The sequence below is a fragment of the Calonectris borealis genome, chromosome 27, assembly GCF_964195595.1.
Source record: "Calonectris borealis chromosome 27, bCalBor7.hap1.2, whole genome shotgun sequence".
NCBI classification, from domain to species: Eukaryota; Metazoa; Chordata; class Aves; order Procellariiformes; family Procellariidae; genus Calonectris; species Calonectris borealis.
The window spans coordinates 5320587-5344575 of record NC_134338.1 but is presented as its reverse complement, the minus strand read 5'-3'; the positions used below and the strand labels follow the sequence as shown (position 1 = coordinate 5344575).

Sequence of the window (23989 nt, the reverse complement as noted above, 5' to 3'; positions counted from 1 at the left end):
GGGGGACCGGGGGAGGTGGGGGCTGAGGGCTGGGTCCCTCCCGGCCCCCCCCACCCCCCCAGGACCCTGTAGATGGTGGGTGCGCACCCATGGGTGCTGGGGGTCACTCTATAGGTGACACAACTGGGTAACGTATATACTGTCACCTCCCAGGGTCCCCGACCACCACCCCTACCGGGGTGGGGACCCCAATGGCGGCGACGGCGGCATCAGCGCGGGGACAGAGGCCACCGCCACGTATGTGTCCCCCCCCCCCATGATGCCTGACCCCCCCCCGGTTGTTTTGGGGACACGCGGGGGTGGCAGCGGTGGGACACACACACCTTTATTGCACGACGGCGAGCAGCAGGCAGCGGGCGCGGGGAGGGGGCGCAGCGGCGACGTTTTGGGGGGGTTGGGGGGGGGCTGGGACCCCCCCCACCCCTTTTTTTTTTTTTTGGGGGGGGGGGGAGGCATCTCCCTGAGTTTCCCCATCCTTAATCCCAAGCCCCCCCCCTCCCCCAGGTTGGCTCAATACTGGCGGTGCCCGAAGGAACCTCGTACCGGGGTGGGGGGTGCGGGGGGTGTCCCCCCCCCCCAACAATGTCCCCATGTCCCCCCCACCCCCCCGGGTCCATCACAGCAGGTTCTTGTTGCGTTTGGGGACGATCTTCCTCACCGTCCGGCGCTCGGAGATGTTCCTCTTGACGCGGATGGTGGGGGCCGTGGGGGGCTCGGGGACCAGCGAGGGGCTGGAGTGGGCTTTGGTCAGGGTGGGGGGGTCCGGGGGGGCCACCACTGGCCCCGCTTGGGCTTCCCACCCCTCCAGGTCCTGGGCGCCGGCGCTGATCCAGGTCTCCAGGACCTGCACGTAGGTCTCGTAGCGACGTCTCTGCCATGGGGATGATAAGGATGGAGATGAGGCACCACCATGGGGACATCCTTGGTGTCCCCCACGTCCCCAGTGTCCCCCATGTCCCATAGCAGCGTCTCTGCCATGGGGAACATAAGGATGGAAATGAGCCACCACCATGGGGATGTCCCCATGTCCCTGGTGTCCCCTGTGGCGGCATCTCTGCCATGGGGAAGATAGGGATGGAGATGAGCCACCACCATGGGGACATCCTTGGTGTCCCCCATGTCCCCAGTGTCCCCCATGTCCCATAGCGACGTCTCTGCCATGGGGAATGTAAGGATGGAAATGAGTCAACACTGTGGGGACGTCCCTGGTGTCCCCAGTGTCCCCTATAGCAGCGTCTCTGCCATGGGGAACATAAGGATGGAGATGAGCCACCACCGTGGGGACGTCCCCATGTCCCCAGTGTCCCCCATGTCCCATAGCAGCATCTCTGCCATGGGGAAGATAGGGATGGAGATGAGCCACCACCATGAGGACGTCCCCAGTGTCCTCAGTGTCCCCTATAGCAGCATCTCTGCCATGGGGAAGATAGGAATGGAGATGAACCACCACCACGGGGACATCCTTGGTGTCCCCCATGTCCCCAGTGTCCCCAGTGTCCCATAGCAGTCTCTGCCATGGGGAACATAAGGATGGAGATGAGCCACCACTGTGGGGATGTTCCCATGTCCCTGGTGTCCCTTATAACAGCATCTCTGCCATGGGGATGATAAGGATGGAGATGAGCCACCACCATGGGGACATCCTTGGAGTCCCCCATGTCCCCGGTGTCCCCCATGTCCCATAGCAGTGTCTCTGCCATGGGGAACGTAAGGATGGAGATGAGTCAACACTGGGGACATCCCTGGTGTCCCCAGTGTCCCCTATAGCAGCATCTCTGCCATGGGGAAGATAGGGATGGAGATGAGCCACCACCGTGGGGATGTCCCCGGTGTCCCCCATGTCCGTGGGTGTCCCATATAATTAAATTAATTAGGAATTAATCCGCCCCACCTCGTAGAGGAGATACTCCTTCTTCAGGCGGTACTCGTCCAGGTCGCGGGCTCGTCCCCGCTTTTCGGGGAGGTTGCGTTGATGCTCGAAGAGCTCCTGGGCCACCCGCTCCATCCACGCCTCGTGAGAGCGGTGCTGCTCCTCCTGCCCACGGGGAGAAGGCGTGGGTGACGGTGGGCACCCAGGGGTGCACCCACCCACCCCATCCCGGCAGCGGGGGCTCACCGGGGGGCTGCGGCTGGGGGCGGCGGGGAGGATGGGACGGACGAAGCGGCGTTGGGAACCGACGGCGGCGGGAAAGGGAGGCGAGGAGAAGAGAGCGGCCACCAAGTTGATACGGGAGATCCAGGAGAACATCTCCTCTGGCGTCCTAGCATGAACATATGAGGTCATGGGTGACGTCATCACCCTCGGGGACATCTCCATCCCCACCGCGGGGGGAGGGGGTGGTACTCACGGGGCTTGGAAGAGGAAGACGCGCCAGTCGGCCGTCTGCAGGCGGAAGACGTTGGGGCGCTTGGTGTATTTGCTGGCGCGCTCGGCCAAGGCGTGGTGGACCCCCAAAGGCTCCTCGGCCTCGGGTCCTTCCTCCTCCTGGGGAACCGGGAAGGGTCCCGGCTCGGGGGGCCGGCGGGGGACCCCCGTTCGCCCCCCAGGTTTGAGGAAATAGAGGACCGTTCCCTTTAGCACGGCCTGGAAGGGTTTCCAACCTCGTCTGCCCCACGGCGCTGGGGAGGGGGGAAGAAGTTGGGGGGCATGGTTGGACCCCAAGGCTGGACCCCAAAAGATACCACCCCACCCCCCCAAAGCTAGGACCCTCTCGCGGTTCCAACAGACCCTGGTGTTGCGCTCCCCCCCCCCCCGAAATGGCCCCCCATCTGCCCCCCCACCCCAGAGGGCAGCCCCAAATCTGCCTCCCTAGCCCCCAATGGATCCCCAAATCACCCTCCTGGGTCCCGCGAGAGGCTGAGCGCCCCCAAATCTGCCCCCCCCAACCCTAAAATATCCCAAATCTGTCCCCCCTGCACCCCAACAGACTCCAAATCTGCCTCCCTGGATCCCAAAGCACCTCAAATCCCCCCCTGGACTCCCCCTAGATCCCCAATCTGCCCCCAAACCACCCCAAATTCCCCCCAAAACCCCCAAACCTGCCCCGAAACCACCCCAAATCCCCCCCCGGGCCCCTCAAAACCCCCAATCTGCCCCCAAACCACCCCAAATCCCCCCCCCGGACCACTCAAAACCCCCAATCTGCCCCCAAACCACCCCAAATCCCTGCCCAGACCTCCCAAAACCCCCAAAACCTGCCCCCAAACCACCCCAAGTCCCTCCCAGACCCTCCAAAACCCCCAAACCTACCCCCAAGCCACCCCAAATGCCCCCCTGGACCCCCAAAAACCCCCAAACCTACCCCCAAACCACCCCAAATCCCCCCTGGACCCCCAAAACTCCAAACCTACCCCCAAACCACCCCAAATCCCCCCTTGGACCCCCCCCCAGACCCCCAATCTGCTCCCAAACACCCTAAATTGCCCCCCGGACCCTCCCTAGACCCTCAATCTGCCCCCAAATCACCCCAAATCCCCCCCTGGACCCTCCAAAACCCCCAAATATGCCCCAAACCACCCCAAGTCCCCCTCGGACCCCCGAAAACCCCCAAATCTGCCCCCAAACCACCCCAAATCCCCCGCTGGACCCTCCAAAACCCCTAAACCTCCCCCCAAACCACCCCAAATCCCCCCCAGACCCCCCAAACCTCCCCCCAAACCACCCCAAATCCCCCCCGGACTCCCCAAAACCCCCAAATCTGCCCCCAAACCACCTCAAGTCCCCCCAGACCTCCCAAACCTCCCCCCAAACCACCCCAAATCCCCCCCCCCGGACCCCTCAAAACCCCCAAACCTCCCCCCAAACCACCCCAAATCCCCCCCTGGACCCTCCAAAACCCCCAAACCTCCCCCCAAACCACCCCAAATCCCCCCCTGGACCCTCCAAAACCCCCAAACCTCCCCCCAAACCACCCCAAATCCCCCCCTGGACCCCCCAAAACCCCCAAATCTGCCCCCAAACCACCTCAAGTCCCCCCCAGACCCTCCAAAACCCCCAAACCTCCCCCCAAACCACCCCAAATCCCCCCGTGGACCCTCCAAAACCCCCAAACCTCCCCCCAAACCACCCCAAATCCCCCCCTGGACCCTCCAAAACCCCCAAACCTCCCCCCAAACCACCCCAAATCCCCCTCCCCAGTGCCCCCCACTCACTTTTTTTGCCGTCAGCCTCAGCCAGCACCTTCCTGGCCACCCAGCCCCGGCGGTAGGTGACGGCCCCGGCCCCCCCCGGCAGGTCCAGGAAGGGGTTGCTCTTCTTACGGCCGGGGGGGGCCAGGCTGCCCCCCCCACCCGCTTCTTCCTCCTCCTCCTCCTCCTCCTCATCCCTACAGGGTTGCTCAGCATCACGGGGTGCCCCCCATCCCATATTTCCCACCCCCCTCCATAACCCCGTACTCACGCCGCCCACGCCAGCTTCTCGTTGCGGATGGAGCCGTATAGAGCCTGCGGGGGGGGGGGGGCGGAAAATGGGGTTCAGGGGGGGTCCAGAGGGGTGCCCCCCCCTTTTCCAGCCTCACAGACACCCCCCCCCCCCAAATACCTTCAGCTGCTCCCTGGGGAAATCCTGCCCATCCATCATCCCGCTCAGGTTGGCCACGAATTCGGCGCTGGTCATGGCACGGCCGAGGCGCTGCGGGAGCGGGGTGGGTGCATGGGTGCGCCCCCCCCGCCCCAATTTTGCAATGCCCCCCCTCCAAAGCACCCCAAAAATGCAGGCTGTGGATTTTTGGGGTGTCCCCCCCCTTTTTCTTACCTGCCCGTGGAGGTCGGTGTTCAGCAGCATGATGGCACAGGTCAGGGAGTGCACGGCGTCTGTGGGGGGGTGGGGGGGGTCAGGGTGGGGGTCCCCCCCCCCACGTGAGGACCCCCAGCACTGTGAACCCCACGCCCAGCACCGTGAACCCCAATGGGTGCAGCTGAGGGTACCCCATAGCGCTGGGAGGGGATGGGTGGTGGGTGGGGAAACTGAGGCACGGGGTGGGATTGGGGTGGAGGAGGTATGGGAGCTGGGGGGGGCGGGATCTGGGGGTGTAGGGGGGGGCTGGGGGTGCTCCCCCCCCCACCTCGCAGGGTCTCACCTGGGGAGGGGAAGGCGCCGGGGTTGCAGCGATGGTAACGCCGGGAGAAGTGGCCGAGGATGCGCTCGCGCTCCTGCGTCTCGCCCGTCAGCACCAGCGCCTGCAGGAAGGATCTGGGGGGGCCCCCCCACGATGGCAGAGGGACCCCCAAAATACCTACCCCCCTCTCCCCCAGGGCACCCCCCTCCCCGGATGCTGGCTACCCCTATAACCCACTCCCCCCAAGACCCCTCCTGGTCCCAAAATACTCCAAACCTGCCCCCCCTGGACCCCAAAACACCCCAGATTTGCCACTCCCGACCCCAAAATACCCCAAATCTGCCCCCCTGGACCCCAAATCTGCCCCCCGGACCCTCCATCACCCCAAATCTGCACCCCCCAGACCCCAAAACACCCCAAATCTGCCCCCCTGGATCCTCCGTCACCCCAAATCTGCCCCCCCCGACCCCAAACCACCCCAAATCCGCCCCCCTGGACCCCAAATCTGCCCCCTCCAGACCCCAAAACACCTCAAATCTGCCCCCCTGGACCCTCCATCACCCCAAATCTGCCCTCCCCGACCCCAAAACACCCCAGATCTGCCCCCTGGACCCCAAACCTGCCCCTCTGGACCCTCCATCACCCCAAATCTACCCCCCCCAGGCCCCAAAACACCCCAAATCTGCCCCCCTGGACCCCAAATCTGCCCCCCCCCAACCCCAAAACACCCCAAATCCGCCCCCCTGGACCCCAAATCTGCCCCTTCCAGACCCCAAAACACCCCAGATCTGCCCCCCTGGACCCTCCATCACCCCAAATCTACCCCCCCAGGCCCCAAAACACCCTAAATCCACCCCCCTGGACCCCAAATCTGCCCCCTCCAGACCCCAAAACACCCCAAATCTGCCCCCCTGGACCCCAAATCTGCCTCCCCAACCCCAAAACACCCCAAATCCACCCCCCTGGACCCCAAATCTGCCCCCTCCAGACCCCAAAACACCCCAAATCCACCCCCCTGGACCCCAAATCTACCCCCTCCAGACCCCAAAACACCCCAAATCCACCCCCCTGGACCCCAAATCTGCCCCCTCCAGACCCCAAAACACCCCAAATCCACCCCCCTGGACCCCAAACCTGCCCCCCTGAACCCCCAACCCCCCCCGCCAAATCTCTCCTCCCCCCCAACTCCAACAGCCCCATCTCTCCCCGCCCCCCTCAGCCACTCCCAGCCATGCTAACGATTTGGGGGGGGGTACCTTTGGCCCCCCCTCAAACGCCCCCCCCCCCACCTCCCCATCACTACCTGAGCGCCTGGTCCAGCGTCTGGCCACCAAACTGGAAGAAGTCCAGGTACTCCTGGGCCACCATCCCGCTGAAATCATTGCTGGGGGGGGGGACACGAGCTTGAGGGGGGGGGGTCCCCAACCCTAGGGGACCCCCCCCCCCCCCAACAAAGTGTCCCCCCTTACTTCTTGCGGAGGAACGCGGCCACTTGGGACCTCTTGAAGCCATCGAGGTGGAAGAGGCGGGCGGCCAAACGCTGCGCCTCCCCCCGACGTCCCTGTCCCCCGTTTGGCAGCGCCGGTGTCACCGCTGACCCCCCCGGGGGGGACCTGGGGGGGGGGACACGAGGGAGAGGTCGGGTGGGTGCTTGGGGGGGGGGCGGGGTGTCCCTTAACTCTGCCCCACTGGCTGGTGTGGCTCTGGGAGGGGAATGGGGGGGAGGTGGAGGGGATTGGGGGGGCAATGGGGGGGTTGGGGGGGGGCGGGGGGGCTGGGGGGGTGGTTGGGGGACAGACGGACAGAACAGACAGGGTTTTGGGGGGGTCAGCCAGCATTAGAGGGGGGTCCCCTTAACTCTGCCCCACTGGCTTGTTGGGAGGGGTTGGGGGGGAATGGGGGGACAATGGGGGGGTTGGGGGGGGCTGGGGGGTGGAAGGGGGGCTGGGGGGGTGGTTGGGGGACAGACGGACAGAACAGACGGGGGTTTGGGGGGGTCAGCCAGCACTAGGGGGGGGTCCCCTTAACTCTGCCCCACTGGCTGGTGTGGGTCTGGGAGGGGCTGGGGGGGAATGGGGGGGAGATGGAGGGGATTGGGGGGACAATGGGGGGGTTGGGGGAGCAATGGGGGGGTGGAGGGGGGGCTGGGGGGTGGTTGGGGGACAGACGGACAGAACAGACAGGGGTTTGGGGGGGTCAGCCAGCACTAGGGGGGGTCCCCTTAACTCTGCTGGTTGAGAGGGGTTTGGGGGGACTGGGGGGGAGGGATGGGGGGGTTGAGGGGGGTCAGGGGGATAGAGGGGTGCTGGGGGGGGTGGACAGACAGATGGAAGTCGGGGGGGCGGATGGACGGACAGGATTTGGGGGCTGGTGGGGGGGTTGGGGGAGCAGACAGGGGTCTGGGGGGGGTGGATGGGGATTGGGGGGTGCAGATGGACAGACGGGGGGCTGGGGGGGACAGACAGGGGGCTGGGGGACCGGTGGGGGTCTGGGGGGGCACAGACAGACAGAGGGGGGTCAGGGGGCACAGACAGGTGTCGGGGGGGGTGCAGGGGTTCTGGGACAGTGTTTGGGGGGGCAGATGGATAGATGGGGGGGGGTCTGGGGGGACAGACAGACAGAGTGGGGGGTCTGGGGGGACAGACAGGGCTTTCGGATGGGATTTGGGGGGGACGGAAGTGGGGGGACGCCCACGTGGGCCTGGGGGTGCTGGAGAGGCCACATGGCCGGCGCCGGCGTCCCTCACCCATGGGTGCTGGCGGGGGGGTCCGGCGGGGGCTCCTCGCCCGTCTCGGGGGGCAGCTCCTCCATGGCGGGGTGCGGTGGCGGGGTGGCGGGGGGGGGGCCCTGCGCCACTTCCCTCCCCGGGCAGGAAGCGCCCGGGGACACCGACAGCCAGGCACAGCCGTGTCCCGGCATGGGGGGGGGCCCCCCAGGACCCCCCGATAACCCCCAGTCCTGGGGGACCCCGCGGCGGCAGGGAGGAGAGTGGGGAGGGGGTCTGGGGGTGATCCAGGGGGGGCAGGGGGCTGGGGGGGGGCTGGTACCCCCCTCCCACGGGATGATATGGGGGGGTTGGGGGGCTGGGGGGGCACTGGGGGAGTTCTAGGGGGGTCAGGGGGTTGGGGGGGGGCTGGTACCCCCCTCCCACGGGATGATATGGGGGGGTTGGGGGGCTGAGGGGGCGCTGGGGGAGTTCTAGGGGGGTCAGGGGGTTGGGGGGGGGCTGGTACCCCCCTCCCATGGGCTGATACAGGGGGCTAAAGGGGCGCTGGGGGAGATCTAGGGGGGTCAGGGGGTTGGGGGGGGGCTGGTACCCCCCTCCCATGGGCTGATACAGGGGGCTGGAGGGGCGCTGGGGGAGATCTAGGGGGGTCAGGGGGTTGGGGGGGGGCTGGTACCCCCCTCCCATGGGCTGATATGGGGGGCTGGGGGGGCGCTGGGGGAGATCTAGGGGGGTCAGGGGGTTGGGGGGGGCTGGTACCCCCCTCCCGTGGGCTGATATGGGGGGCTGGGGGGGCGCTGGGGGAGATCTAGGGGGGTCAGGGGGTTGGGGGGGGGCTGGTACCCCCCTCCCATGGGCTGATACAGGGGGCTGGAGGGGCGCTGGGGGAGATCTAGGGGGGTCAGGGGGTTGGGGGGGGGCTTGTACCCCCCTCCCGTGCGCTGATATGGGGGGGTTGGGGGTTTCTGGTACCCCCCTGCCTGGGTCAAATCGGGGGGGGGCAAGGGCTTGGCGGGGGGCTGGTTCCCCCCTCTTTGGGGCAAATCTGGGGGGGTTGGGGGGGTCTGGTACCCCCCTCCCTGGGGCAAATCGGGGGGAGCCAAGGACCTGGCAGGGGGCTGGTACCCCCCTCCCAGGGGTGGCTTTGGGGGGGTCGGGGGCCTGGGGAGGGGCAGATCCTGGTCTCCCCCTCCTGAGGCCACAGCTGGGGGGTAACCGGGGCTGGGGGGTCCCGGTCACCCCCCCCCGGGATCTCCAAAGGGGTTGGGGGTCCAGGGGGGTCCCGGTATCCCCATTCTGGCTGCAGCCGTAGGGGGCTGGGGGTATCCCCAGATCCTGGGGGCAGATCCAGGGGGTCGGAGAGCGCCAGGCCTGGGGGTCGGGGGGGTCCTGGGGGGGGGAGAAGACACAGCAGGGGGGGGAGTCCCCATCAGCATCAGTGCCCCCCAAAATAAACCCCAAGGCTGGGGGGTCCCCGCACTCACCCCGCTCCACGGCGCTGTCGAGGTCCCCTCCTGCCGGGAGGCACCCAAAGGGTGGGGGGGTGGGGGTGGGGGGGGGACACCCCCGTCCCTCCCCGGTGCCCCCCATGGCGTCGTCCCCCTCGGTGATGAGCAGCGGCTGCAGGGCGGCGCCGTGGGGCCGGTAGACCGGCACCCACCGGGCACCCATGGGTGCCAGCACCCGGCTCTGGAAGAGGGGGTTGGTGTGGAAGTGGGGCTCCTCCTCCTCCAGATCCTCGTCTTCCTCAGCATCTTCCTCCCGGGAGGAGGAGCCATTGTCATCTTCATCATCATCTTCCTCTTCGCTGCATTGGGGGTCCCGGTGCTCGGGTGAGGTGGTCCCATCCGTGGACATGAACTTGGGTGAGGTGGTCCCATCCGTGGGCACAGATTTGGGTGAGATGCTTCCATCCATGGGCATGAACTTGGGTGAGATGGTCCCTTCCATGGGTGCAGACTTGGGCGAGATGGTCCCATCCATAGGTGTGAACTTGGGTGAGATGGTCCCATCCATAGGTGTGAACTTGGGTGAGATGGTCCCTTCCATGGGTGCAGACTTGGGTGAGATGGTCCCATCCATGGGTGCAGACTTGGGCGAGATGGTCCCATCCATAGGTGTGAACTTGGGTAAGATGATCCCATCCATGGGCATGAACTTGGGTGAGATGGTCCCATCCGTGGGCGTGAACTTGGGTGAGATGGTCCCATCCGTGGGCGTGAACTTGGGTGAGATGGTCCCATCCGTGGGCACGTGCTGCTGTGAGATGGTCCCATCCATGGGCACAGACTGGGGTGAGATGGTCCCATCCATGGGTATGGACTTGTATGAGATGGTCCCATCCTTTGGGACCTCATGCGAGATGCTCCCATCTGTGGGCACGGACTTGGATGTGTTGGTCTCATCTGTGGGCGTGGATTTGGGCGAGATGGTGCCATCTATGGGCACATGCTCCTGCAAGATGGTCTCATCCACGGGCACGGACATGGGGGAGATGCTCCCAGCCATGGACATGGACCTGGGCGAGATGCTCCCATTTGTAGGCACATGGCCACGGTGCTCGTTTGAGATGCTACCACCCATGGACACGTGCGAGATGCTCTCATATGCGAATCCCCAGCTTTGGTGCTCGTGCAAGATGCTCCCATCGATGGGCATGGACTTGGCTGAGATGGTCCCATCTGTCGGCAGATGCTCATGCAAGACGCTCCCACCTGTAGACACGTGGAAGATGCTCTCGTATGTGGATCCACGGCCTTGGTGCTCATGGAAGATGCTCTCATCCGTGGGCAGGGACTCAGGTGAGATGTTCTTACTCATGGGCATGGACATGGGCAAGATGTTCTTATCCATGGGCATGGACGTGGGTGAGATGTTCTTATCCATGGGCATGGACGTGGGTGAGATGTTCTTATCCATGGGCATGGACGTGGGTGAGATGCTCCCACCTGTGGACACGTGGAAGATGCTCTCATATGTGGATCCACGGCCTTGGTGCTCATGGAAGATGCTCTCATCCGTGGGCAGGGACTCGGGCGAGATGTTCTTACCCATGGGCATGGACGTGGGTGAGATGTTCTTATCCATGGGCATGGATGTGGGTGAGATGCTCCCACCCATGGCCATGTGGAAGATGCTCTCACATGCGGATCCACGGCCTTGGTGCTCACACAAGATGCTCCCATCCGTGGGCATGAACTTGGGTGACACGCTCCCACCCGTGGGCAGGTGCTGGTGCGAGATGCTCTCCTCCGGAGACCCAGGACCACGCCGCTGGTGTGAGATGCTCGGCGCCGTGGCCGCGCTCCCGGCCGTGGCCCCGTGGTGCCAGATGTCCTGCGGCGCGTGGTCGCGGTCGCCGCCGTCCGGCTGCCCCTCGATGGCACCCTGCAGCTCCCAGACGCACAGCTGGGCTCGCATCAGGCTGGCCCAGAAGACGTCGGTGCCACCGGGTGCCACGGCGGGTGCCACGGCGGGGGGGGTCACCCCTTCGGCACCCGCCCCCGAGAAAACGATGGCGTCCTGCGCCGCCAGGACCCCGGGGAGGGGGGTGGGTGGGGGGGTGCCCGCCGGCTCCATGGCGCGGTGCCCGCCGCTACGGCTGCCTGCCCGCTGTGTGCAGGCAGCTGCCCGTCCTGCCCGGCGTCCCGGTGCCAGGTCCCATGGCCAGGTCCCTGCGGGGGGGAGCAGGAGGAGAGGGGTGGTGGGTGGGGGGAGGTCCCTGCAGCGGGGGAGGGAGAGGGGAGAGAGGGGGGAGGAGGGGATGGAGGGAGAGAGGATGGAGGGAGGAGGGAGGGGGGAAGGAGGGAGGGAGGGAGGGAGGGAAGGAGGGAGAAGGGAGGGAGGATGGAGGAAGGGAGGGAGGGAGAGAGGGAAGGAAGAAGGGAGGAAGAAGGGAGGGAGGAGGGAGGGAGGGAGAAGGAAGAAAGGGAGGGAGGGAAGGATGGAGGAGGAGGGGGAGGGAGGATGGAGAGATGAAGGAAGGAGGGAGGGAGGAAGGATGGAGGAAGAAGGGAGGGAGAAGCGAGGGAGGGAGGGAGGGAGAAGGAAGAAAGGGAGGGAGGGAAGGATGGAGGAAGAAGGGAGGGAGAAGCGAGGGAGGGAAGGAGAAGGGAGAGAGGGAGGGAGAGAAGGATGAAGGAGGAGGGGGAGGGAGGATGGAGGGACGAAGGAGGGAGGGAGGGAGGAGGAAGGGAGGGAGAGAGGGAGGAAGGAGGGAGGGAGAAGGGAGGGAGGTGGGAGGGAGGGAGGGAGGGAGGGATCAGAGGAGGAAGGAGGGAGAGAGGGAGGAAGGAGGGAGGGAGAAGGGAGGGAGGTGAGAGGGAGGGAGGGAGGGAGGGATCAGAGGAGGAAGGAGGGAGAGAGGGAGGAAGGACGGAGGAAGGAGGGAGGGAGAAGGGAGGGAGGGGAGAAGGGAGGGGGGGAGGAGGAAGGGAGGGAGAGAGAGAGGAAGGAGGGAGGAAGGGGAGGATGGAGGAGGGATGAAGGGAGGGAGGCGGGAGAGAGGGAGGGAGGGAGGAGGGGGGGAGGGATCAGAGGAGGAAGGAGGGAGAGAGGGAGGAAGGAGGGAGGGAGAAGGGAGGGAGGGAGGGGGGGAGGGATCAGAGGAGGAAGGAGGGACGGAAGGAGGAAGGAGGAGGAGGGGGAGGGAGAGCCTGGGGAGGGGGGGGAGGGAGGGAGGGGGTCAGGGTGGGCACCTCCGCGCAGGGGTGGGGGCCGAGCACCCGCACCCCAGCACCCGCACCCCGTCCCCGTCCCCCGCGTCACCCCACGGCCCCCACGTCACGGCCCCCACGTCACCCGCGTCACCGCCACCGCCGCCGGCTTCCGGCTCTGCCGGGGCAGGAAAGGGGGATGGGAGCTGGGGGGTGGGGGGCACCCAACCGACACCCCCCCCCCTCCAGCTGGGGGGGGCTGCACCCCACGCCGCGCCCCACGCCGCGTCCCACGCCTCGCGCTCACGTAGGGCGCCGTGGAGCACAACCCCATAGCAGCCACCAGAGAAGCCACCACCGGGGGGGGGTGGTGGGGGGGGGTGTCACAGCTCACCCACCCGTGTCCCGTCCCCCCCCCAGCACCCGTGTCTCGAGTGGGGGGGACACACCCAAGGGTGGGTCTTGCCGCAGCACTGGGGGGGGGTCCCCAAATCAAGGTGGGGGGGGGGTCTTGTACCCAGCAGCGGGAGCTGCTTGTATTTGGGGGGGGGTCCCTAGGGTGGGGGGGGTGCACCCCAAAGTGGGTGCTGCCTGCGCACTGTGGGGTGGCCACCTCGATGGGACACCCCCCCCCCAAGTGCCCCCCCACCGGGGCAGGGACCCCAAGGGGTGGGGGGGACCCCAAAGGGTTATGGGGGGACTCTGGGGGGGTCCCAAGGGGTGGGGGGGACCCCAAAGGGTTATGGGGGGCTCTGGGGGGGTCCCAAGGGGTGGGGGGGACCCCAAAGGGTTATGGGGGGGCTCTGGGGGGGTCCCAAGGGGTGGGGGGGACCTCAAAGGGTTATGAGGGGGCTCTGAGGGGGTCCCAAGGGGTGGGGGGGACCCCAAAGGACTATGGGGGGGTTCGAGGGGGGCCCCAAGGTCTATGGGGGAGGAGTTATGGGGGGGGAGTGAGGGGAGGGGATTCCAAAGAGGGGGGGGACCACAAAGGCTGTAGGGGAACCCAAAAGTTGGGGGGGGCTGAGGGGAGGCGGGGCCCAAGGAGTGTGTGGGACACCCCAAAAGTTTACAAGGAGAGTCTAGGGGGTGGGAGGGACCCCGAAGGGTGTGAGGGGGACCCCAAGGGCTATGGGGGAACCCCAAAACTTTTGCGGGGCTGGGGAGGGTCCCCAACGGTTGGGGGGGACCCCGAGGGGTGTAGGGGGGACCCCAAAGGGGGTAGGGGGGACCCCAAAGATTGGGAGGGACCCAGAGATCTGTGGGGGCTCCAGAGGAGTCGTGCGGGCCCCTCAGGGGACATGGGGGACCCCAAGAGTTCCGGGGGACCCTCAGGGGTGGGGGGGCCCCAAGGGTTTTTGGGGGGACCCTAAGGCTTGGGGGACCCTCCAGGGCGGGGGGGAGGGGGGCCTTGGTGAGCGCTGAGGGGTCTGGGGGGGCCCCGAAGGGACCCCGAGCCCCCCCCCGAGCCGTGGGGACCCCCCGGGGGTCCCGCCCGCCCCCGCTCCCCTCCCCTGCCCTCCCCTCCCCTCCCCTTACCGGCACTGCCGGCGCGCGCCGCGGGGCGTGTCCACCGCCGGCCCCGCCCCCTTCCTCCCCCCTTCCCGCCGGGGGCGGGGCAAGGGCGCGCACACAAACTCGCCGCCGGCCACGCCCCGTGGTGAGGCCACGCCCCCTGGGCGTGGCCGGCCCCTGGTCCTGCTCCGCTGTGGACCGATCCTGCCCACGGGGCCCGATCCTCCTCCCCCACGGACCGATCCTGCCCCACGGGGCCCGATCCTCCTCCCCCACGGACCGATCCTGCCCCACGGGGCCCGATCGTGCCCCTCCCACGGACCGATCCTGCCCCACGGGGCCCGATCGTGCCCCTCCCACGGACCGATCCTGCCCCACGGGGCCCGATCGTGCCCCTCCCACGGACCGATCCTGCCCACGGGGCCCGATCCTCCTCCCCCACGGACCGATCCTGCCCCACGGGGCCCGATCCTCCTCCCCCACGGACCGATCTTGCCCCACGGGGCCCGATCGTGCCCCTCCCACGACCGATCCTGCCCCACGGGGCCCGATCCTCCCCCCCCCACGGACCGATCCTGCCCCACGGGGCCCGATCGTGCCCCTCCCACGGACCGATCCTGCCCCACGGGGCCCGATCCTCCTCCCCCACGGACCGATCCTGCCCCACGGGGCCCGATCGTGCCCCTCCCACGGACCGATCCTGCCCCACGAGGCCTCATCCTGCCCCACGGGGCCTCATCCTGCCCCCCCCCAACCCACACACTTCAAGCTGAGACAAACACCATCACTTTATTCCCCCACCCCGGGGGGGACTGACGGTGGAGAGGACACCCCCACCCATGGGTGCCCCCCCACCCACCCATGGGTGCCCTGGTCACTTGCGGTGCAGGTAGAAGGCGGTGACGGCTGGGGGCGGGGCCAGGGCCAGCTCCTCCCCCAGCCCCGGGGCGGTGCTGAGGAAGCGCCCGGGGAAGGCGGCCGCCTCGAAGGTGTGCGTGGAGCCACCAAAGGTCTTGTAGAAGGTGTAGGGGGTGGCCTCGGCCCCCCGCCGGAACAGGTCCAGCAGCCCCACGTTCTGTCATGGGTGGGGGGGGATGTCACCACTGGGACACCAGCCCGGGGTGGTACCGTCCCAGGGAACCCCCATCTCCAGGTGCCCCCATCTCCAGGTGCCACCATCTCAAGGAACCCCCATCTCAAGGAACCCCCATCTCCAGGTGCCACCATCTCCAGGTGCCACCATCTCAAGGAACCCCCTTCTCCAGGTGCCACCATCTCCAGGTGCCCCCATCTCAAGGAACCCCCATCTCCAGGTGCCACCATCTCAAGGTGGCACCATCTCAAGGAACGCCCATCTCAAGGAACCCCCATCTCAAGGAACCCCCATCTCCAGGTGATGCTATCATGAGGTGACACCACCCTGGGGACTCCCCACCTCCAAGTGTCACCACCTCAAGGCGGCACCATCTTGGAGAAACCCCACCTCCATGTGATGCCATCATGAGGTGACACCATCCTGGGGAATCCCCACCTCCAGGTGTCACCACCTCAGGGTGACACCAGTTTGGGATGGCATCATCTCGGGGTGCCTCCACCTTGGGTCGCCCACCTTGAGTTGACCCACCTCTGGATGTCCACCACCCCAGGGTGCCCCCACCTTGGGTTCCCCCACCTTGGGATGGCTCCATCTCTGGGTGCCCCCACCTTGAGTTGTCCACCTTGGCTTGACCCACCTCTGGACACCCACCACCCCAGGGTGCCCCTACCTTGGGTTGTCTACCTTGGGTTGATCCACCTTTGGGTCCCCATCACCTCAGGGTGCCTCCACCTTGCATTGCCCCACCTTGAGCTGACCCACCTTGGGTTGCCCCACCTCTGGGTGCCCCCACCTTGGGTTGTCCTCTTTGGGTTGACCCACCTCTGGGTGCTCCACCACCCCAGGGTGCCCCCACCTTGGGTTGTCTACCTTGGGCTGACCCACCTTTGGGTCTCCACCACCCCAGGGTGCCCCCACCTTGGGTTGTCTACCTTGGGCTGACCCACCTTTGGGTCTCCGCCACCCCAGGGTGCCCCCACCTTGGGTTGTCTACCTTGGGCTGACCCACCTTTGGGTCTCCGCCACCCCAGGGTGCCCCCACCTTGGGTTGTCTACCTTGGGCTGACCCACCTTTGGGTCTCCGCCACCCCAGGGTGCCCCCTCCTTGGGTTGTCTACTTTGGGTTGATCCACCTTTGGGTCCCCATCGCCTCAGGGTGCCTCCACCTTGCGTTGCCCACCTTGAGTTGACCCACCTTGGGTTACTCCACATCTGGGTGCCCCACCCCAGGGTGCCCCCCACCCTGGGCCACCCCCCACCATGACGCCCCCCATGCTCACCTCCAGCTTCAGCTGGGGCTCGGGGCCGGTGCCGCAGGAGAGGGCCTGGGTGCCACCACGGATGCCCACGATGAGGGGACAGCGCCGACGTTCCAGGTACCGGTTGGGCACCACGCTGATGGGTTCTACCAGGAGAAAGGGTGGGTGGGGTGGGTGGGAGCACCCATGGGTGGAGGTGCCACCTCCGCCCCACCCAGGGCACCCACCTTCCTGGGCGGCGTTGGCACCCTGCAGGCTGGTGGCCACCAGACGCCCGTTGTGCAGGCAGAGCCCCTTCTGCTCCGTGTCCCGCATGACGTAGTGGTAGGGCTGCGCTAGGGGCCGCGTCTCCGCCGAGGCCACCGTCACCTCCGAGTCCGCTGCCAGGGGACACGGGGACATGGGGACACGGGGAGGGGGCACAGGGGTGTCATGGGGGCGTGGGGACATGGGGGCGTGGGGCGTCAGAGGAATTGGGGGACACAGGGACATGGGGACATGGGGCAGACAGGAGTGATGGGCACGTGGGGATGGGGGACATGGGGACACGGGGACAGGGGACACAGGACACGGGGGTGTCACAGGTGCATGGGGACATGGGGCATCAGAGGGACGTGGGATTGGGGGACACTGGGACATGGGGACAGGGGGTGTCACAGGTGCCTGGTGACATGGGGGCGTGTGGGCATCACAGGGACGTGGGGATGGGGGACACGAGGACATGGGGATGGGGGACACGGGTGTGATGGGCACGTGGGGACATGGGGACTGGGAACGGGGGCACGTGGGCGCATGGGGACATGGGTGGGGGACATGGGCATCACGGGTGCATGGGGACATGGGGACATACGGGCATCACAGGGATGTGGGGATGGGAGACATGGGGACACGGGGATGGGGACACAGGGGGCAGGTGGGGACACGGGGGACACGTGGGGACAGGGCCCCCATGCCCGCCGGGCGCTACCTTTTCCCAGGAAATCCTCGAACAAGGCCACCATGTCGGGGTCGATGACAGGCTCCGCCACGTCCCCGGTCCCCGTGCTCATGACACCCAGCGGGTGCCCGCGAGACTGGGACCACTCCGGGTGTCCCCAGGGACCCTCGGCCCTGCAGCCCCGGGGAGGGGAGGTAGGGGGAGAGAGGGATGAGGGTGGGTGCCACGTTGGGTCACTCAGGCCCCGGGTATGAGGGGAGGGACAACCCCGTCCCCACCCTGTCACCTCTCACCTGAAGGGAGGTCTGGACGCGTGGGACATGGCTGAGCCTGCGCGAAAGAGAGGGTAGCGCGTGGGTGACATGGGTGACACGGGTGGGGGATCCCCCCCCCCGCCACAATGCACCCGGTCTCTCGGTTGCCAATAGGCTCCCAGTTGTCAGTAGGCTCCAGAGTGAACGCTCTCAGAATATCCCCATCCCCAGCGATACCTGCAATCCGTCAGCTTCCAAAATCTTGTCCCGTGTCCTCTGGGTTGTGTCCCCCCCTCCGGGGTGACGGTGGCTCTTATAGAGCCGGGCGGGGCGGGGGGGGACAGACCCCGCCCCAGTAATTGTCCGGGAGTGAGCTGGGCTGGGCGGGAGCTGGCACGGCGGGCGGATGGGTGACGGGGACGCGGAGCGATGGTGAAATGTCACCAGGTCCCTCTGTCCTCTGTGTCCCCCGTGTCCGTGGTCACCGTGGCTGGGATGTCCCCTGTGCCATGTCCCCAGGGTCCCGCGTGCCCCGTCCCCACCGTCCCGTGAGCCCTGTCCCCGAGCTCCCACGCGCCCTGTCCCCACGGTCCCACCTGCCCCATTCTCACGGCCTCATGAGCCCCCACGGTCCCCTGTGTCCCATCCCCATGGTCCCCACGTGCCCTGTCCCCATTGTCCCACGTGTCCCATCCCCGCCGTGCCGTGCCGTGCCGGCGGCGGTTGGGGCGTGCCGGGGGGGGGAGGTGTCCGCCACCACCAAATCCGGGAAGGGGTCGAAGCCGGGAGGTGCCCGGTTATGGGGCAGCCCCATGGGTTGCGTCACCCCCCCCCGCCTTGGGGACGTCCCGTCCCCGTCCCTAACGAAGCCGGTGGCGCAACGCCGGCCATCCCGCCGCGGTGACGCAGGCGCCGGGGGCCACCGCGCGCCCTGCCCTGTCCCTCCCTCCTCGTTGCCACCCACGCCACGAGGACCGAGGTGTCCTAAGCGTCTTTATTCCCAGGGGATGTCACCGTCCCCTGGGTGAGGATGGCACCATCCTGGGGGGGTGTCACTGTCCCCAGGGGGATGTCACCATCCCTGGGGGGGGGATGCCACCATCCCTGGGGTGAGGATGTCACCGTCCCCAGGGGGATGTGACCATCCTGGGGGGGATGCCACCATCCCTGGGGTGAGGATGTCACCGTCCCTGGGGGGATGTCATCGTCCCCGGGGTGGGGGTGGGGGGATGACACACGTCACCGTCCCCAGGGACGAGGGGGTTCAGCAGAGCTGGAAGTAGAAGTCGAGGAGGTGGGTGGCATCGGGGTGCCGGGAGAGCCCCAGGGGCTGGTGGCCGCGCGCCGAGGTGCAGAGGAACCAGCCGGGGTTGGCGGCCGACTCGAAGCGCCACAGCCCGTCCTTGTAGGAGCGGAAGAAGGTGAAGGCGGCCGAGGCCACCCCGGCGTGGGGCAGCTCCCTGATGTCGGCGTCCTGCGGCAGGCACCGGCACCGGAACGTCACCGGCAGCCGGCTGGTGGTCTCCAGCCCTGCGGTGGCCCTGTCCCCATGGTGGCCCAGCCCTGTGGTGTCTCCCTGTGGTCACCAAGAGCCCCCTCCCCATGGTGTCCCCAGCCCTGTGATGCCCCAGCCCTGTGGTGTCCCCATTCCCATGGTGTCCCCATTCCCATGGTGTCCCCATCCCCATGATGTCCCCATGACCCCCAGGTGCCCCCTCCCCATGGTGTCCCCAACCCCGTGATGCCCCAGCCCCGTGATGCCCATCCCCATGATCCCCATGGGCCCTTGTCCCCATGGTGTCCCCATCCCCATGATGTCCCCGTGACCCCCACGTGCCCCCTCGCCATGGTGTCCCCAACCCTGTGATGCCCCAGCCCCGTGATGCCCATCCCCACCATCCCCATGGGCCCTTGTCCCCATGGTGTCCCCGTCCCCGTGGTGTCCCCATCCCTTCAATGTCCCCATCCCTTTAGCATCCCTGTCCCCGTGGCATCCCCATCCCTGTGGTGTCCCCATCCCTTTGGTGCCCTCATCCCTAAGGTGTCCCTGTCCCTTTGGTGTCCCCTCCCCATGGTGTCCCCATCCCTTTGGTGACCCCGTCCCCATGGTGTCCTCATCCCTTGGTGTCCCTGTCCTCATGGTGTCCCCATCCCTCCCTTGGTGTCCCTGTCCTCATGGTGTCCCCATTCCTTTGGTGACTCCGTCCCCATGGTGTCCCCATCCCTTTGGTGCCCCCGTCCCCATGGTGTCCCCATCCCTCGGTGTCTCCTCCCCATGGTGTCCCCAACCCTTTGGTGACCCCGTCCCCATGGTGTCCCCATCCCTCGGTGTCTCCTCCCCATGGTGTCCCCATCCCTTTGGTGCCCCCGTCCCCATGGTGTCCCCATCCCTCGGTGTCTCCTCCTCATGGTGTCCCCAACCCTTTGGTGACCCCGTCCCCACGGTGTCCCCATCCCTCGGTGTCTCCTCCCCATGGTGTCCCCATCCCTTTGGTGCCCCCATCCCCATGGTGTCCCCATCCCTTTGGTGACCCTGTCCCCATGGTGTCCTCATCCCTTGGTGTCCCTGTCCTCATGGTGTCCCCATCCCTGTGGTGATCCCATCCCCATGGTGTCCCCATCCCTTTGGTGACCCCGTCCCCATGGTGTCCTCATCCCTTGGTGTCCCTGTCCTCATGGTGTCCCCATCCCTTTGGTGACCCCGTCCCCATGGTGTCCCCATCCCTTGGTGTCTCCTCCCCATGGTGTCCCCAACCCTTTGGTGACCCCGTCCCCATGGTGTCCCCATCCCTCGGTGTCTCCTCCCCATGGTGTCCCCAACCCTTTGGTGACCCCGACCCCATGGTGTCCCCATCCCTCAGTGTCTCCTCCCCATGGTGTCCCCATCCCTTTGGTGTCCCCGTCCCCATGGTGTCCCCGTCCCTCTGGTGCCCCCGTCCCCAGGTGTCCCCTGACCTGCAGCTGCAGGGTGGGCTGGCTGGCGGGGGGGCTGGCCAGGCAGCGGGTGCCATTCTGGATGCCCAGGATGACGGGCAGCCGGGTGGGCTCGAAGGCGCGGTTGGGCACCCAAAACACCTTCTCTGTGCGGGGGACACACACGGGGCCATCAGGACGCACCCAACATGTGTGTGTCCCCTCCATGTCCCCATGTCCCCATCTCACCTTCGAGGGCAGCGTTGGCCCCTTGCAGGTGCCCGGCCACCAGCTGGTCATTGCGCAGGTAAAGCGACTTCTGGTTGACGTCCCAAATCCTGCCGGGGACAACGGTGCCAACGGTGCCCACCCCAGCACCCTGACACCCCCCTCCCCTCGAAGGTGTCACCCATGGGTGCTCCCCCCGCCCCCCCCCAACCCCTACTTACCGATACTGGAAAACTTTGGTCTGCAGGGCGGGCGCGTGGCAGAGGGCGAAGCCTTCGGCCTCTACGCAGAGGAAGAGGAGGGCGAGGGTGAGCGCGGGCTGGCACGCCATGGCGCCCCGATGCCCGCCGCCCGCGGCGTCCCCCCCCCCCGCCTTTATAATCCCTCCCGAAATTTCCAGCTCGCGGAGGCGGGGGGCTGCCGGTGGCGCAATCGTCCCCGCGGTTCCGCTTCCCCTCCCGCCTCGTCAGGGCCCTTCTCCGGGGGGTCCCCGGTCACCCGCTCACCCATGGGACCCCCCACCCCGGCCAAGCCCTGGGGGCAGCGGCTGGGAGGAAGGAAGGAAGGAAGGAAGGAGGTTGGTGGTGGTGTTGCTACACTGCTGGCAGGGTGTGAAGGGTTGGCTCCGCCCCGCCGGAGGGCTCGGCACGGCCGGGGGTGGCAACCGAGGCCGATCGCCCCGGGGGGGCACACCGGGACACACCCGGGGATGACCGGGCCCCTCGGAGCTGGCCTAGGCGGGGCTCGAACTGCCAACCTCAGAGCTAGGGGGGCGGCGCCCTCCCTGCTGCGCCACCGGGCGGGGCGCGTTGTGCATGCGTGTGTTTCTGCGGCGGCGGCGCATGCGCAGTGAAGCGAGGCGGGCCGCCGCCGGGAACCCTGCGGGCACCCGTAGGTGCATCGTGGGGACCAGTGAGTGGCCGTCGGCGGGTGGCGCATGCGCGGTGTGTGAGGGGAATGCCGCTGCGCATGCGCAGTGTGTGAGGAGACAGGGTGGCGCATGCGCAGTGTGTGCGGGGCGAGAGCGGCGCATGCGCAGTGTGCCCCCCGCGGGCGGGGCGGGCGGACGCGGGCCATGGCGGGCGGCGGGGCGCTGCGGGCGGCCGTTGCCGCCCTGGTGCTGGCGGCCTGGAGCGCCCACGGCCTTTACTTCCACATCGGCGAGACCGAGAAGCGCTGCTTCATCGAGGAAATCCCGGATGAAACCATGGTTATCGGTGCGGGGCGAGGGAGGGGCCGGGGAAGGGGCGAGGAGGCCAGAGGGGACCGGGAGGGACCACCGGGAGGGACCGGGGGGCGATGGGGAGCCCCTCAGGAACAACAGGGGTGGGGAGGGGCGGGAGAGACCCGCAGGAGCCGGGGGGGGGTGGTGTGACGGGACGGGGGGGGCTGGCGGGGGGGGCTGGGCCTGCTCCGACCCGCCGCCCCCCAGGGAACTACCGGACGCAGCTGTGGGACAAGCAGTCGGAGTCGTTCCTGCCCTCCACCCCGGGGCTGGGCATGCACGTGGAGGTGAAGGACCCCGACGGCAAGGTGAGCGTCCCGGGGGGCTCGGGCACCCGCCGAGGTGGAGGTGGGGGGTCCCTGGGGTGCTCGGGGCACTCGCTGGGGTGGGGTGGGGTCCTGGGGGGGTTTAGGCACCCACCGGCTCGGGGGTGGGGGTCCCCGGGGGGGGCTCGGGGCACCCACCGGGGTGGGGTGGGGTCCTGGGGGGCTCGGGGCACCCGCCGGGGTGGAGGTAGGGGTCCCCTGCGGGGCTCGGGCACCCACCGGCACGGGGGTCCTTGGGGGGCTCGGCGCACCCAGCGGGTAGGGAGTTGGGTCCAGGAGGGGCTCGGGGCACCCACCGGGCTGGGGGTGCAGGTGCTTAGGATCTCACTGGGCTGGGGGTTGGGGTCCCTGGGGGGCTCGGGGCACCTGCCGGCCTAGGGGTCCCTGAGGGGACTCAGGAACCCACCAGACTGCAGGTGGGGTTCCCCAGCGGGGCTCAGGGCACCTACCAGCCCGGGCATGGGGTCCCTGGGGCATGTGGGGTGCCCACCAGCTGGGGCAAGGGGTCCGTGGGGTGCATGGGGAACCCGCCAGCCTGGGTGTGGGGTCCCTGGAGCACATGGGGTGCCCCTGCCAGCTGGGTCTGGGGGTCACTGGGGAGCACAGGGTGCCTGCCAACGAGGGCAGGGGGTCCCTACGGTCACATGGGGTGCTTGCCAGCCTGGGTGTGGGGTCCCTGGGGTGCCTGCTAGCTGGGTTGGGGGGGTTTCTGGGGTGCCTTCCAGCCACGGCAGGGGGTCCCTAAGGTGCACACCCACTATCCTGAGTGTGGGGTCCCTGGGTGCCCACCAGTTGGGGTACCTTGCGGTGCATGGGGCACCGCCAGCCTGGGCGTGGGGTCCCTGGGGTGCACAGTGAGCCCCCCAACAAGGGGCAGGGGGTCCCTGGGGAGCACGGGGTGGGCCTGCGGGACACGCGGGGGTTGTCCCGGTGTCCCCCCGGGCGGGCGCTGGGTGACGGCGGCCGCGGCGCGGCGCAGGTGGTGCTGTCGCGGCAGTACGGCTCCGAAGGACGCTTCACCTTCACCTCCCACACGCCGGGCGAGCACCAGATCTGCCTCCACTCCAACTCCACCCGCATGGCGCTCTTCGCCGGCGGCAAACTGGTAATCGGGCGGGGGAGACCCCCAAACCTGGGGAGGGGGTGTCAGCGGCGGCGGGGGTCCACTGATGTCCGTGTCCCCCCCCCGTTTTTGCCCCACAGCGGGTGCACCTGGACATCCAGGTGGGCGAACACACCAACAACTACCCCGAAATCGCCGCCAAGGACAAGCTGACGGAGCTGCAGCTCCGCGCCCGCCAGCTCCTCGACCAGGTCGAGCAGATCCAGAAGGAGCAGAACTACCAACGGGTGAGGAGGGGGGCTCCAGCGGGCTGAACCCCCCCTTTTTGTTCCCCCCTACCATTATTTTTTTCCCCTTGACCGACAGTACCGGGAGGAGCGTTTCCGCATGACGAGCGAGAGCACCAACCAGCGGGTGCTGTGGTGGTCCATCGCCCAAACCATCATCCTCATCCTCACCGGCATCTGGCAGATGAGGCACCTCAAGAGTTTCTTCGAGGCCAAGAAGCTGGTGTAGCCCCCCCGTTTGTCCCCCCACCCACCCCGGGGGGGGCTCCCATAGCTCCTGGGGGGGGGACCCCTGCCGGCACCCTGGGGGTGGTGGGGCAGGTTGGGGCGGGGGGGGCCCTGCCTGCCATCAGGGAGGGTGGGGGCCGGCCCCCGTGGTGGTGTTTTGTGGGGAAAAATAAAGGTTTTTGGGGTCCGGTGGGGGTCACTGGTGGTTTTTTTTTTTTTGGGGT

At 67.6% G+C, this 23989-nt stretch overlaps 5 protein-coding genes across 8 annotated transcripts; 1 reads left to right on the top strand and 4 right to left on the bottom strand.

Moving 5' to 3' along the window:
* Nucleotides 1-112: 112 nt before the first annotated feature.
* LOC142093559 (PH and SEC7 domain-containing protein 4-like) lies at nucleotides 113-8125 on the bottom strand. Its single transcript, XM_075174827.1, has 12 exons — nucleotides 7804-8125; nucleotides 6527-6670; nucleotides 6361-6441; nucleotides 5079-5191; nucleotides 4754-4812; nucleotides 4541-4630; nucleotides 4400-4443; nucleotides 4153-4325; nucleotides 2349-2619; nucleotides 2117-2261; nucleotides 1892-2035; nucleotides 113-871 (listed from the first exon to the last, which is right to left on the bottom strand). Exons 1-12 carry the CDS (start codon nucleotides 7974-7976, stop codon nucleotides 617-619), a joined length of 1692 nt encoding a protein of 563 aa, XP_075030928.1. The 5' UTR covers nucleotides 7977-8125; the 3' UTR covers nucleotides 113-616.
* Nucleotides 8126-8563: 438 nt separating this feature from the next.
* LOC142093558 (uncharacterized) lies at nucleotides 8564-11466 on the bottom strand. Of its 3 annotated transcripts, none has more exons than XM_075174825.1 (3): nucleotides 9950-11466; nucleotides 9267-9652; nucleotides 8564-9171 (listed from the first exon to the last, which is right to left on the bottom strand). In XM_075174825.1, exons 1-3 carry the CDS (start codon nucleotides 11359-11361, stop codon nucleotides 8768-8770), a joined length of 2202 nt encoding a protein of 733 aa, XP_075030926.1. In that variant the 5' UTR covers nucleotides 11362-11466; the 3' UTR covers nucleotides 8564-8767. The 3 variants fall into 3 exon arrangements, with proteins under 3 accessions (XP_075030926.1, XP_075030927.1, XP_075030925.1); XM_075174826.1 differs by having other exon boundaries at nucleotides 8565-9171; nucleotides 9267-10496; nucleotides 10833-11466; XM_075174824.1 differs by having other exon boundaries at nucleotides 8566-9171; nucleotides 9267-11466.
* Nucleotides 11467-14820: 3354 nt separating this feature from the next.
* On the bottom strand, nucleotides 14821-17880 carry LOC142093627 (interleukin-36 receptor antagonist protein-like). Its single transcript, XM_075174995.1, has 6 exons — nucleotides 17733-17880; nucleotides 17535-17571; nucleotides 17272-17414; nucleotides 16532-16684; nucleotides 16326-16450; nucleotides 14821-15024 (listed from the first exon to the last, which is right to left on the bottom strand). The coding sequence occupies exons 2-6, from the start codon at nucleotides 17561-17563 to the stop codon at nucleotides 14824-14826; spliced, it is 651 nt and encodes a 216-aa protein (XP_075031096.1). The 5' UTR covers nucleotides 17564-17571; nucleotides 17733-17880; the 3' UTR covers nucleotides 14821-14823.
* A 789-nt stretch (nucleotides 17881-18669) lies between these two features.
* LOC142093628 (interleukin-1 family member 10-like) lies at nucleotides 18670-21227 on the bottom strand. 2 transcript variants are annotated; one of them, XM_075174997.1, is made up of 5 exons: nucleotides 21143-21227; nucleotides 20858-20918; nucleotides 20658-20746; nucleotides 20451-20575; nucleotides 18670-18969 (listed from the first exon to the last, which is right to left on the bottom strand). In XM_075174997.1, the coding sequence occupies exons 1-5, from the start codon at nucleotides 21144-21146 to the stop codon at nucleotides 18760-18762; spliced, it is 489 nt and encodes a 162-aa protein (XP_075031098.1). In that variant the 5' UTR covers nucleotides 21147-21227; the 3' UTR covers nucleotides 18670-18759. The 2 variants fall into 2 exon arrangements, with proteins under 2 accessions (XP_075031098.1, XP_075031097.1); XM_075174996.1 differs by having other exon boundaries at nucleotides 20858-21199.
* Nucleotides 21228-21684: 457 nt separating this feature from the next.
* On the top strand, nucleotides 21685-23958 carry TMED4 (transmembrane p24 trafficking protein 4). The gene is made up of 5 exons (XM_075174993.1): nucleotides 21685-21853; nucleotides 22069-22169; nucleotides 23167-23292; nucleotides 23391-23537; nucleotides 23617-23958. The coding sequence occupies exons 1-5, from the start codon at nucleotides 21712-21714 to the stop codon at nucleotides 23764-23766; spliced, it is 666 nt and encodes a 221-aa protein (XP_075031094.1). The 5' UTR covers nucleotides 21685-21711; the 3' UTR covers nucleotides 23767-23958.
* The last annotated feature ends 31 nt before the right edge of the window (nucleotides 23959-23989 follow it).